General features: G+C 37.0%; 1 protein-coding gene across 2 annotated transcripts; it reads right to left on the reverse strand.

The window, feature by feature from the left end:
* LOC102217410 (uncharacterized protein C16orf45 homolog) lies at positions 1-12510 on the reverse strand. 2 transcript variants are annotated; one of them, XM_005797497.2, is made up of 6 exons: positions 12280-12510; positions 5692-5812; positions 3053-3126; positions 2082-2196; positions 1431-1501; positions 1-450 (listed from the first exon to the last, which is right to left on the reverse strand). In XM_005797497.2, exons 1-6 carry the CDS (start codon positions 12356-12358, stop codon positions 338-340), a joined length of 573 nt encoding a protein of 190 aa, XP_005797554.1. In that variant the 5' UTR covers positions 12359-12510; the 3' UTR covers positions 1-337. The 2 variants fall into 2 exon arrangements, with proteins under 2 accessions (XP_005797554.1, XP_023189009.1); XM_023333241.1 differs by lacking the exon at positions 1431-1501.
* Between the last annotated feature and the right edge of the window lie 2287 nt (positions 12511-14797).

The raw sequence follows: 14797 nt of genomic DNA on the forward strand, positions 1-14797 counted from the left end.
AAACTTTGAATATACAACTTGTGGCTGAGTCATGATGGTTGAATCCAATTAGTGTGCACGCCAACAGCTGCTGCCGGCTTGGCTGCTCTGAGCCTTTAGAGTTGGGTATAAAAGAAAGTATTTACAGTAGGTTACACTGGGATGAGAAGCACAGACATAGAGCAGAGGCAAAAAATGAATATTCTGATCATTTTTGCAACGAAATAGTTTCCACAGATGTGCACATCTCCGTCAATGTCTCTTTGCGTCTCTTTCTCACACCTAATTGGTGAACTTGGTTATACATCTCCCTTGGAATGGTGATGTTGGTGTGCGAGTCTTTCGCTTTGGCTATTGTCTACATGATGGAGCACGTAAAGCCACAACACTCCTTCAGCAGGGTGAGGCCTGTCTTGGTGAAAGGGGAAGAAGTCTGCTGAGCTCTGGCTGGTACCCTTCTTGATGATGCACCTAAAATTCAACACAAGTTGAATAAAACAAGTCACCACTCTGGATGAAACCAGGTCTCATGATATAAATACACCATAATAATATGATTGGAATGATTGGTCCTGCAGAGTGCGATCTGTTCACTGCCTGCATGTGGTATTGCTTGGTGGGGTAAGCTGCTATCAGCCCCGGATATGAAGGTGAAAGAGACAAAGACATTATAAAAAAGGGATGCAATTGCCCCTTCAAAGTTTTTAAATGTTTCTTGTCACCCCTGGCAGGAGCAGATGATTTCAAGCAGATATTTGTCCTTCGCAACACTGTGGAGGAAATTTGAGCTGCTCATCTTTTCAAGATTGCTTTGATTTCGCGTTACTAAAAGGTTTTCATTTTCCTTTTTTTTCATTCAGGAGTGAAAGTGCTGGTGTGGTTTGGATACCTCTTCTACTTCACATTCCAAGTCTGCCTGACCTTACATCCATGAATTGATACCAAGACATTCTCGTTCAGGATTTTCTCCTTCAGGAGAGCAAAATTCACGGTTCAATCAAGTAGCATTATGCTGCTGGGACCATGTTTGACTGCAGGCATGATGCTCTTCTTCTGAAATGACGTGTAAGTGTTGCTTCTGCTTTGCCAATCCACAGAATATTTTTTCCAAAAGTCATTCAGGGTTTGTTTTTTTTTTCTTATTGTTTAGCAAATGTAAAACTGTTTTTTGTTTCCTTCTGATCAACTGTGGCTCTATGAGAGAAGAACATGTCTTCCAATCAAAATGTTATAATTTGAGTTTACTTCCTGCTCCATATCTATATTCCTCAGGGCAAGGAAACCATAAGCCCAGTCTCTTTCTCACTGTTGAATCATAAACACTAATTTTAACCAAGACTAGTGAGTCCCGCCAGACTTTAGACATTCTGGGTGTCTCCAATTCTTGATGTATTTAGATGTCACATATATAATTTAATAATATAATTTCTCATTTTTGCCTGCTTAAATACCTGATTTCTTCAAGTTTCTTGGCAATCTGGATTTCAAAAACTCTGCCATTTCTTTATCTTCTTCTTTTTCCCTGAAAACAAAATTGGGGTCACATGTCTGTTATTTTTTTCCTGGGTTGAATGTTTTTAAAACAAACAACATTGTTGGCCCTCAAAAATGTTAAATGCATAATTCTGAATTGTCCATTTTCACCAGTTCTCACAAAATTGTAGTAATGGCTGCTTCTCCTTTAAGCCCATGTTGATAGAGGCATCTGGAAATCCTTTCCATAAATGAGACAAAGCTGTTGAGGTCCAAAACTCTCTTCCTAATATGTTGACTAATTTCTTTAAATTTGATTGATGTATATATGTATATTTGTTGCCTTAAATATACATGTATATACAGGTGTTCTTACCTTAATGTTGTTAAATAGGCCTATCGGAAGTGTGCATATCTACAAAATCATCATCTTTCCATGTCTTACAATTTTGCTCCAGGTGAATGAAAATGTGTTTTTGAAGCTTTTTCCCTTTCGACGCCTCTATGTTGTATGTTTCTTTGCATCTTATCTTTAGCTTGATCTATTTGTTGCCTTTTATCTATCACTTTCCAATATATCAGACAACAACCAGATGCATTAAAAGGTTACTATGGAGCATGACACACACCTGAGGCGTTCAAACTCAACATCATCCACTAAGAAATCTCTGGTCTCCACCAGTTTGTGAATCTGCTGCAGCAGCTCATCCTCCTTCTGTCGGTCTTCGTTGGACTTGTCCTTATCTAGAATATAAACACAATTTGATAATATTGGTGTGAATCTGATTTACTGTGAGTTTCTGTTCGAGTAAAACTGAAATGGATTTTTGACTTTCTTTGAAAAACACCTTGAGTTGGAGTGATGATACAGACTGTGCTGCAAACCCTGAGAAATGTGAGTCGGGGGACAAAAGGGTGTTATTTCACTGAGAAACTTGCTTTGGGGGGAGGGTGGCGCAAATGAGGGTGTCATTTCATGACTATTTTTTTCTTACTAATAATCAGAAAGTTGTGTGTGATACAGTTTCTTTCATTCTGGCCATTACGTTTCTCTGTAGTGTTAGTCTCTTTATTAGAGTTGACCATGTTCTGAGCCCTTAGCAGCCTCTAATAGGTTTTCTTCCAGGAATGCTCCTGTATTTAGCTCAATTCCCCACAGCATGACACTGCCACCACCATGTATTATTATTATTCAGTTCTTTATCATTAAATAATTCTTTACAATTCTTCTCTACTTTGTGTTGGTCCGTCCTAAGAAAAAACACAAGTATTTCAGGTGCAGTACCTTAAGCAAATATGAAAGGTGGGTAGTTGGGCTTTAGGGTAGAAAGGGCCCAACTGTCTTGGGGTACGTTATAAAAAACTTTCCCCTTTTGCTTATAATTAGCAGTTGAATGAGCCTTCTTTTAGGTCATTTTTGAATCAAAGAAAACTCTGCTCATTTCTAAAACACTGTTTGACCAACAGATTTGGTGTTACATTTAGGTTTACAAATTAATTCAACAAAAACATATCAAAATTTGAAGATTTAATTAATGAGACTACACATAAACATATATTTTTCCTTTTTTGACCATCATATTGTGTGAAGGTCTCCTACCTGGTATAGACACCAATTTGTGAAGCTCATTCTTCAGTCGAGTAATCTCTTTACACAGCTGAATGTCATCCATCCTGCTCAGACATGATAGCACGGGAGAAGTACACACACAGTGCAAATCTACAAGTTAGTGCTGCACACTGTACACACGGCATCACATTTTTAATCACGTTGACTTCCAAGTTTCTACGCAGGCAGCGTATCAACACTGGCAATCACTTCATCCAGGGTTGGTAATTAGCTTCCAGCTTTTTTGTTTTTATAGATTCTCATGCATCTCACAACCTTCATGCAAAGTAGGGAGGAGATTATCAAGGAGTCTCTGTCTTACTGACAGCAGTGTGGAAATGTCAGACAGCCGTGTCAAAATGGCAGCAATAAATAGGTATGATTGGCACTGAAAACCAGGTCTTTGAATCTGCTGGAGCCTTTGGAAATGTCTAATTTATCGATGGATGCAGAGCAGCCTTTACTCATTCAGGTGACGTGTGTTGAAAGCTGGACGGGAAATCTGTTGGAGCTGAAAAGAAACCTCTAAAAGAAGTTCTTGAGGATTTTTTTGTTTTATTTTAAAAGAGATTTCTCTGCCCAACTTAGCAGATAAACAGGGAGGAATTCCTAAAAGGAATGAGAGCTGGGTAGAAATGCAGGCTGAAGGCTGTCGCACCACTTCTACCTGGATCATTTCCACTTCTTCATGCTCCGTCTTTCATGGAATTGGTGGATGATTAGTGACACTGAGGTGAGGTGGGAGACCCTGCATACGCTCACACACTATCACACACATTTATCTCTGTCATCTGAGCCAGATCCGCTGCTCGGCTCTCACCCTGTGGATTCTCCAGATCTTTAGGGAGAAAAGGCAGCACGGTCAAGGAAACATGGAGTTTATCCACATGCTGAGGTTTGGTCACACTTCCCTTCCTGCCCCCACTTTTCTTCACGTTCCCTCTCTACTCTGAATGTTGCTGCTGTCTATCTACATCAGAAGAGTATGAATAAATATCCATGCATTAGCCTGCACAGTGGAAGGAAAGGTGGAGCCGTTGAAATTTGAAAAGAGGGCTGTCTGAGTGAAAATGAAAGCAAAGAAGACAGTAGTAACAGTGACATAATAGAGTGCTGGCTGCAATATTGACCAGCTTTAAGCACAATATGTTCAGGGAGGCATATGTTTAAGTATGTAAGTTGCTTCAAGTTAGAGTAACTGTCTAAATGAGAAGAGTGATTAATAAAATAGTGACAATTTTAACACCTGTAATCCTTGTAACCCCATTTTATACATGTATAACTTTACTTTTAAATGCGACTGTAACTTTAAAAGGAAATGCTTTATATGTTCATTTCTTAGAACGTGTTTCACACAGGAAGATAACGATGAAGCACCATCTCCTACCTACGTTTCCTATGTAAATAATTATAGGTATCTGCGTAATTAACAATAAATCTTAACTACTGTTGAACTACTGTCATAAAATAGCTTATGAAGGTAGAGGTCCACTTTGGTCTGAATGATTTTATTTTAGCTTTTAGATTCACCCTCTAAGAACATCTAGTCTGGATTTATGCTAAATTAAATGCATAATAAATGATTGAAAGTCTTCTTTTAAAGGGTTTCTCTGAGTTTCAGAAGAGCCAATTTAGGACATTTAAATGTCTTTTAGGGTAATTATGATTTAAATTCTTGACCTATATATAAATCCTGGAAAAATAACCTAAGTTAACTTACATATATGTACAAATGCAACCTCTGTTCAACAAACAAATATAAACCAATTTGAGGACAAAATCATTTGAGGGGGAGACTTCACACAGGGTTGTTTGCTGCTCTGCACCGTTGGCCTTGTAGTTTTGTTACCGCTAGTAACATTCTCAAATGAATATTTTATTTTTCAAAAATAAAAAGAAATGAGAAATGAAAGGAAATGTAATCAGAGACCAAGAGTTAAAAAAATGGATGCATTTCTGACTTTTTAATTTCTAAACATGATATTAAATCTAAGCCTTTTTAGGACATTGCAAAAAACCCTATTTAAGTACATTATTCCATAACACTCGTGACCATCAATTCAGCAGATTCCTAAACTTGTTCCTCCTGTCCAGGGTTGCAGAAGGAGGAATAGCACAGATTGGAGCACCAGGATTGGGCTCAGTGGATTTGGAAATGAAAGTTAAGCATTATCAGACATCAGGGAGCTGAATGTGAATGCTCAAAGTGATGGAGAGTTGCAGTTCACTAACAACACCTGCTTTTATTTCTGGTAGCTTTACAGAGTGACTTTCCTCAGAAGCAGATAATTAAAAGACTCCCTCTGTCTTTCGTCCCTCATGCTGACCTCCCTTTGAGATCTGTTGTTGTTCTCAGCAGAATCAATCTCAGAGAAAGCACCACAATGTTTCACAGCACTGAAGATGTTTTTATGCACTTAACCAATTATTCTGAGTATATTTTAGCGACTGGGTAGATTACACTGAAAAAAATCGGATGAGGTAAAAAGAATAGAAATTACCTTAAAAAAAGATGCAACAAATGGGATAGAATGTGTAAATAATGTTGTGCAAGAATAAAAGGAAAAAAAAAACACTTTAATTTCTTTCCATTAAAAAATGTTAATAGCTAGCTGCAGGGATCCACTCACATGTATCTGAGCTCTGACTCCCTCCTGACCAGGATGTCCCTGATCCTCTCAATCTTGAAGAGCTCCCCCTCAATGTCATCCACAGTAATGGTGGAGTCCGCCATGGACACCACATCGTCCTCTGAAAGAGAGGAAGAAAAAGTCTTATTGCTGGAAAAAAAAACTTACATAATGTTTCATGGAGTATTAGTGTTGCTGTTTTTATCAGGGGAGTTTAAAATTGTTTCAATTACCGCTCACAGACAGGGTGGGTAATACGGTTTTCAAAAATAATCAACACTGGCACTGCATAACAATAACCCAGTATGAATGTGCATGTTAAACAGCTGCAGCAGGTGGAGTTGGGAAATTGCTCCACGCTGTAGAGCAGAGCAGAGCAGAGAGTCACAGTCAAATCCCAGTTTGTCAGTAAGTGGCACGGCTCACGTCGCTGTCACTCACACTTGCACACGCCAACACACAGAACATACACACACACAGGACCGCACACAAAAATTGTTTAATTGTAAAAAGCCAAGGCAATAAAGCTGCACACTGAGTCTGCACAGACGTTCTGCTTCAAAGGGTCTCTGTTAATACTAATAATAATTTGTACAGACGCCCATTTTTACACTGAATGCTCTTCAGTATTAATACATACTGACTAAAATGAATGGTTATTGTAAGGAGGAAACAAATCTTGGGTAGTGGAGATCAAATCAAAGTTTGATGAACATCCTTATCATGAAGGAATAATGTTTTCTTCTAGTGTAAAAGGGCAAACCATGCTCTGCTGCAGCCTGCACCAATCACAGATTAAACCATTTATAATGAAAAAAATATCAAAATGGATGCCAATCAAAACACCCTGCATTCTGTACTTTAAATTGTTCACAATTAGTGAAAGATCATGCTCATAAGTATCAACTCAATGAGCGACTGTATTGAATAAAGAGTCGACTGCCATGTTGTGAGATCAGGTTCCCACTTCTTCTCCCTTTCGTTGCTCAGCTCTCACTCTCACTGGCTACTTCCTGCTCAGAACTTTGCTTTGATTGACAGAATGGTGGCCTGTCTTTTTAAAAACAGGACAAATACAAAGAAAAAAAAAGAGGAGGAACTGCATCAGCTCAACCATCAGCCATTCTATTTCTTTGAATGCCATCCTGCACCGAGGAAATAGATGGTAACTGAGTTTGGTTATTGCTCTGTTTGGTAGATTTGCTAGCAGGGCTCTGCTCATTTGGTTTTTTTGTTAAATAAAAATGAAAAGTTTAATTAAAATATTACACAAAAGTAACAAGGCTTGCTTTCATAACAGAACAAATACATAAAAATGAAAGGAAAGAATAAGACTTCTCATAAAAATACTATGCAAAAGAATTTATTAACATAGAAAACATTCAAGTTAAGGTAAAATATGAGGCTATAGATTAACAACCATTTGGGAGCCGAGTCAAAGGAGCCAAACTTTCCCTCCCTCAGCTTCTGAACAACATTTTTTAAGAAAGATTTTGCCACAGTTACTCCTGTTACATTTGCTCTAATGGTTATGTTACTAAAATCAAATTTAAAAAAAAGCGTTGGTTTCAAACACTGTGCCTCACTTTTAGCAATGGTTACTACAGTATTTATATTTACTTCATAATCATTATCAGTAGCTGATTATGTGTATTTATTAATGTTTATATTTTATTATCTCCTCTTAGATTTTATACATTTTTAAGCACCTTTTGATAAAGAAATTCATACCAGATGCTTACAGGCTTGTGCCAAAAGCACAGACTGAGCAATTTCAGGAAATCATGTCTTCCTGTGTGTGAATTGATTCATCGAGCAGCTTCGGCTAGCAGGCGGCAGAGAAGGACGCAAACAAATAACACCAATATCACCTCACTTTCTGACTCTCTCGAGCCCTTAATACCTTTTTATTTACACAACTCACTATTCAGCATAACTCTAGTATGTCATCTCTATTCAAGTCACACCGAGCCTTGATCGAGGTACAACTGAGGTTTAAAGTGCAGCAAAGGTACTGCTTTATAGTAAAGAGGCAGAATAGGAGTGTGCAATACTCGGTGAAATTAGATCTATGTGACTCAAGGCTGCCAACAAAAGCTCTGAAGAATGCATTAACCGCACTTCATGATAAGCATTAGAGTGAACTAGCAAATATTTGCCTAAATGGAGTCTTCATTTTTGTAATTTACAGCTGCACTCCATGAGACATAAATGTTGGGCTGTAAGAATGAAAAACACAGTCGAACAAACAGATTGTAGGCCACTCTGAAAAACCTGGTTAATGCCAAGTTGTTGTAAAGATTCCCCTCCACCATCTTAGATTAGAAACACACAACTTAAATGTTATTGAGCTGACGATCAAATGGTCTTTACCAGACTGACAGCGGGTATTTGTTAAGGACAAAATACGTGGCCCAGTCAAAGTACAGAAGAGAAGATTACTTGAATTTGGATTTTCTCTGATACTAGCCAACATACCTGAACCTGAACTATTTACATTAAAAAAATAAAAACAATGAGCAGAAATGTCTGTTTCTATACGTGCAAAGCCTGTAATTGGAGCTGCTATGAAAGATGGTTGACAACTGACAAAGGGTCTAGAGATACAAATACACCCTTTCCCGATTATTTGAAAAATATTTTGTCATCATTTCACAAATAACTGGATGTGGACGTTTTCATGAAAAAGAAGACTTTTTTGATTTGATTCGGACTGATATAGCTAAGCTGAATTAAGATACAATATTGGATAAGCAGCTTTAGTGAATTTTAGAATATATTTTATTGAAATGACACAATTATATCATTAGTATGTCAATAAATAAAATAAGATTCTGTGTGTAGAAAAGGCGATGAATGAAATTTACACACATGGACCATCTGAGAGATAAAATAATCTGATCTCTTGCTCCTTAAAAACATAATTTTCCATTGTAGAGATGACAAACGTGGTAGTTTATTACAAAGACTACATAAGCATATGCAGCAGAAAGCCTGGTGTCACACACATTATACTTACTGGTGTATACTACCGGAGACAGCGTGCTGCAGAGGCTCTGGAGACCAGGTAATACTGTCACTGAGCAGTTATGAGTCATCACCAGACCTTTCTGAAATACTCGCTGCTTCATCCAGGCTTATGCTTAAGCTCATTCACTCTTCCTTTACCATTTTCTTTTTCTTTTCCCCCATAAAGTCAACCCATAGCTCCATTCTCAATCCAAACTCCTGCAAATATCAGTGACTCTAGTGAAACCAAATGAAATCATTTTTAAAACTCTATAGCTCTCTTTTACATGGCTGTACTTTGATTTCTGTGATCAATGATCTTGAGATGAAAATACTGGATTGGGAAAGTAAGAAAAATAAAAGGAAAATAGGCATATGATCAATGCAAAAATATATAAAAAAGAGCATAGAGTGATAGCTTCCACTGACAGAGTTACAGCATCATCAGGAGACACTGAACTGATCAACAATGTTAAACTGCAATAGAAAACTTTGTTTTTTACGTTTATGAATATGATTTAGTTACAACTTGTTGTCAGGAAGAATTTTATGCTTTTCTTCAAAAACAACACAACATAAAACATTTAGAACTCATAGGACTAATATGAGATATAGGAACAAATAAAAACTTGCAAATGGAAATATATTAAATATAGTCTGCATTGTTTTATAGGGCTGGACAAAAGTAATTAGACCCCTTGAAGTCTATTATATTTTGTTTCATTAAATAACAAATGCCAGAGTATTTGGGGGACATTTTGTCACAAACCAACACAAAGTAATGAATATTTGTGTATAAGAAAAATTTTCAGAGAAGTTTTGTTGCATTTTATTTTGAAATGTTTGACCAAGCTATTGTTTTAGTTTCAGTTTCCTGATCTTCAGACAAAAAAGACAACTTCTAATTTTTTAAAAATAAATTTTACTTGGTGCTGGGAACTAAAGCAATAGCAATATCAATAGATCAGGGGTGCCCAAAGCTTTTGAGACTTTTTGGTCCAAAATTGCAACATTTATTAAATTTTCAGAGGTGTGGTTCACTTTAACACTGCACTGTGTCAAACTAAGAGCAGATGAGTAATTAAAGTGTAGAAATATTGCTTGCAAAATATTGTAAATATATAATATATATGTGAATATATTGCTTATAAATATTTAAAACATGACGTGTGCTCAAAGTTAGACGCTACAGTTAGCCTACCATAGAATTGTGTTTAAAAATAATAGCGGATAAATGGCTTAAGACCATTTATACCACAGCAGGTATGGAAAACCACAAAAGGAAAAATTAAATCATATACAAATCTATTAATCTATTCATGTTAAATAAATAAAAAATATTACTTTTTATTTAAGTATTTATGTCAGCTTGAGTCATGCAGAACTGATCTGATTGTTTCCATAGCAACAATCAGAAGTCCAGTGAGCACACCGATGAGGTCATAGATGACGTCATGTACGTCACAGTAGATCAAAGAAGTTCTAAAGCTTGAATGCTTGAATCTCAAAGCATCAGTCAGGATCCAGACACTTCGTGGAGATTGAGATTTGTACAGAGCAATAATGTTTAGTGTTTCAAACGCGTTCGTTCCCTTGATTATCCCTCTTGGCTGGAGCCTGGGATATGCTGTCACCATGGGGTTGAAGAAAGTGTTCCCTGGAACGTTTCAACTTTCAGGGAAGAATTCTTACTATCAGGATGATGAAGAAGATTTATTTTGGAAACGTCTACCATCCAATAACACAGAACAAACCAACCCGGCTGGCGAGGTTTGTTTGGAAAAGGCTGTGGAACAGCAGACTGTGACCCCAGTAGGATTATACGAGACAGTACAGAGGACGGCGGTACTGGACAAACCGACCCGGCTGGGGAGGTTTGTCCCCAACCGGTTTGTCAGATGTTAGTTCTGAACAACCAGCCAATGTCTGTGGGATCACAGACATTGAATTCAATGAGAAAGTGTGTCCAAACTTTTGGTCTGTACTGTGTATATATATATATATATATATATATATATATATATATATATATATAGAGAGAGAGAGAGAGAGAGAGAGAGAGAGAGAGAGAGAGAGAGAGAGAGAGAGAGAGAGAAAGAGATATAGAGATAGAAAGAGATATAGAGATAGAGAGAGAGAGAAAGAGATATAGAGATAGAGATAGAGAGAAAGAGATATATATATATATAGAGAGAGAAAGAGATATAGAGATAGAGAGAAAGAGATAGAGAGAAAGAGATATAGAGATAGAGAGAGAGAGATAGAGATATAGAGAGAAAGAGATAGAGAGAGAGATAAAGATAGAGAGATAGATAGATAGGTAGAACGCTGGAGGGCAAGAAGACTATTCTTTTACATGATTAGATTGAAAATAAATCACATACAGTAGATATATATAGCTATCTATTGATAGATATATCTATCGATAGATCGATAGATAGATCTATGTGATTTATTTTCAATCTTTTCATGTAAAAGAATAGTCTTCTTGCCCTCCAGCATTGTCCGCATGCCCTAAATTTCCTTATGTAAACAATAACATGCAGGGGGTCAGGGCCATGCAGAGACCTTTGGAGGGGCAGGGGCTCAAAGTTAAAAAGGGCACAACAACATAGCAACAACCCATATTAATCAAGAATCAAATTTTATCGTACTATGTCATTGCCATCATGCGAGGACAATGCAAACCAAATGTAGTATATTTTCCCCAACAGGTATGATGTTGCCATTTCTGCTGCTGACAGTTCTGGAGGTCTGAGTTGATCTGAGACTGTAGTTGTTATACAGACCATCGGAGAGAAGGTCGCTGGTTATGAAGTTATGAAATAAGCAAATTTGCTGCCATTTTATTAAACCCACCGGTCACAATAGTGACCAAGAAATTTATTTCACTTTCAAGTACTCCAAAAAGATTACTGATTACATTTTCAGTTAATGTTCAGCAAATATTGAAAGTTTAGAGTGTTTGGATAATACTTATGCAGTATCACATGTTTAGAGTAAATTATCACATGAATAGAGCTGTTTACATCTTGGTTGCACCTTGGCGAGAGGAAGACTGCCACAAACCTCCCAACAGCCAGACTAGTTTATTTTGCTAAATTATTATATTTAGCTAGATATTACTGCTGAGGGGCACAAGCAGGCCTTCTGACATACATATAAAAATAAAATTAAAAATTGAAAAAAACATTTTTGAAAAAAAAAAAAAAATCAAAAAAGGCACTAGGGGCATCAAGGATAAAAGGGGCCCCCATCATCCCCCTCCCCCCTCTCTGCACCTGCCTGAATTGTACTATGTATTCAAAAAGACGTCTCTCCGCAAAAAGAGTCGAAAAACTACTCAACCTTCCCAAACAAACTAGAAAATGATAAAACAATAATGCTATATACAATTACACTGAAGTCAACATTCATTTTAGACAGAACATTGAAAACACTGTTCAGTATTTGCTAAATTTCATTCTATAGTAATGCTTTGGGAGTCAACAGTGCTAGTCAACCTACATCATATATGTACACAAAGGTCAGATTCAGCCTAATCAATAGAGACAGAAGGATAAGTTTTAAAAAAATGACCTGTTTTTTTGGTGTCTCCGCTCCATGTGGTGTGCTCCAGTGAACCATACTGGTGAGAGGATCCTTGCTTCTTTTCCATCGGTGCTGCAGCTGCTCTCCGGTAGTAGAGGCAGGGCAGCAGCAGAGAACTACAGGGGAGGGTCTTGCAGGCGGATTGTTGATGTATTTGTGAGTCATCAGCAGTCAGTCACTAACGCACGGAGGCAAAGGCGGCAAGATGTTCCAGAGGTTCCCTCCAGCTCTGGCAGGAGAATGCTAATGTGTCAACGTGTACCAAACAAACAGCGCCATCTGGTGACCTCTGGACATAATTACAGCAGCCAACTTTTTCCCAATAAATAAACGCATAAAAAAGTAGCTTTTCTTTTTTTAGAAAACAAAATCATTTATTTAGACAATAAAATTCCCAAAGTCGGAATACAACATATATTCATAACATAAGGAGGAAATAATGTGCAAAATACATCATGAACTTCAAACCCATGATTAATCCCCTGCCAGATCAGCAGATACACATATACATGCACCTAATTGGTTAATGAATCTTATTCATTTATACACACATCACTTCCAGTTCCTGAGGTCTTTAGCGACAGAAATCATACTCATTAGGGTGCAAATTATATTTGATTTTATCCTGTAAAAACAAATACATTAAACAGTAACTTAAAGGGAAAGTTAATCTTTTTTTTAAAAGTGAAATTCTGTTAAAAATGGAAAAGACGTTAATATGCTACCTGGTATCTAAATCTAGTAAACTGTGAGAAACCAAGAGCAAAGCAGATGTGAACCATCTAAAAAAAACCTTCCAATCTCAAAAATATTACAGCAGTCAATGGAAACACTTCAATACATGTGTTCATCACATCATACTCATATACTGAGCCATTATCTACACAGAACCCAATGATTCGAAGTAAGAGGAAGTGCACAAACCATGATCTTTTTTGACAGAAAATGTAACATTTAAAACCCAAAATGACAACTAATTTTAAAGTACAGAAGTATAAAAATGAATGAAAACAAATTTTAATCTGCCATAAAGCTTTGGGTTCAAACATTGCTTAGCTTCATATCAGCTAGGCCTTCATCAGAAACAGTTTACATGTCCTGTTCTCAGTAGTTTATTGATGGTGGTGTAGCACTTCCTATTGCTGTTTCCTCTATATTTAGTCATCAGCATCAGTATAAATAACTACCCAGTGTACTAAAATTGCTATGGCATTTTTGAGACTGGGGTTGTTTTAAGACGCTAGAAGTCCATTTAGGTCTTAGCACATCTTTAACAAGCTGTTAGCTTCAATTTCAAATCTAGAGGTCAAACAGCTTGCTGCTGCAGGTAACTAACCATTAATAACCTTTAAATACAACCTTCGCTTCACTTTTACATTTGCCATGAAAAACAAAACCAGTAGTTGTGTCAGATCATCATTTTCCCTCGCTAAGCTGAGAGATATCAAATGTTGATTATGCATCAATAGGATATTTCACAGTAATTACAAGTCTTATTTTATGCTTTAAATATATACTTTACACAGCTTAAAAAATGCTAATTTAGTGCAACATAAAATTTAAACACTAAAATATACCATTTAATGTATAGCAGGTCCACTTCAATGCTGCAAAATTTTTTACTTGTGTTTATGCACACATCTGTGTTATTTCAGGTATGCAACCCTAAAAAACTGTCCCTGTAGTTAGTGCATATTGCCTTATAAGAGGGTAAATCAGAGGTCTAACAGCACCTTCCTAACTATTAATCTGATTATAATTAATAGTTGCTTCTGTCCTGAGTAATTCCTGACGATGTTCATGCTTCTAGTCTCACCATGTTAATTTTAGGTGGTTTTGGAAAATGTCTACAATCAAAATAAAGGCTAATGTCAGTCATTTCACCTTGAATAGAGTGTACATTATGTAGCAGATAAGACAGGTCTAGATGGTCTGAATGGTAGCCGTAATAAAGATCCTGAGCATCAGAAGAGATAAGAGCAGTAAGAGTGATGTTCCAACAGGTGGCTGGTCAGCTGAGAGTGCGTTCTTGTATCTGTGTGTGTGTCTGTGGGGGTCAGGAAGAAGGTTTGACGGTAGTGTGTAAACAGGAGTAAAGTAAGCGTTAAGATCAGCTCTTCAAATCTTCTGCATTTTGTGATGCCTTCATAAAGCATGTTCCCCGCAGATTTATTACAACTTCCAAATTACTAACTGATAAATTTTTTCTTGCACTGAAATACAAACACTGATCAGCCACAAAACTAAACCTCTGACAGGCAATGAAAACTGATTAACGTCGGTACTCTTAAGGACCGTCATGATGCCACAGTAAACAGCAGGACATGTCATATAACACTGTTTAGGAGAATACCAAGAAAACCGTCAAAGTGCCAAACACAGATGTTAGATCGTTTTTCCTCAAGTTCAAGTTATGTCTCATTTCTTCAATGCGAATTCAAGTGAAGTCTCAAGTCCGATGACTGAAATTAACATTTTCTCATCACGATCACGTTGAATGTCTGGA

This window comes from Xiphophorus maculatus, chromosome 5 (assembly GCF_002775205.1).
Source record: "Xiphophorus maculatus strain JP 163 A chromosome 5, X_maculatus-5.0-male, whole genome shotgun sequence".
Taxonomy (NCBI): domain Eukaryota; kingdom Metazoa; phylum Chordata; class Actinopteri; order Cyprinodontiformes; family Poeciliidae; genus Xiphophorus; species Xiphophorus maculatus.

Bases quoted from the DNA above. Each gene is read 5' to 3' on its own strand.
- LOC102217410 (XM_005797497.2), bottom strand. From the start codon at position 12,358: ATGGAAAAGAAGCAAGGATCCTCTCACCAGTATGGTTCACTGGAGCAC. The intron at 1,502-2,081 runs GTGTGTGTCATG...TTTTGTTTTCAG, and splicing joins GTTGAGTTTGAACGCCTCAG to GGAAAAAGAAGAAGATAAAG. The intron at 451-1,430 runs GTATTTAAGCAG...GTTGAATTTTAG, and splicing joins AAGAAACTTGAAGAAATCAG to GTGCATCATCAAGAAGGGTA.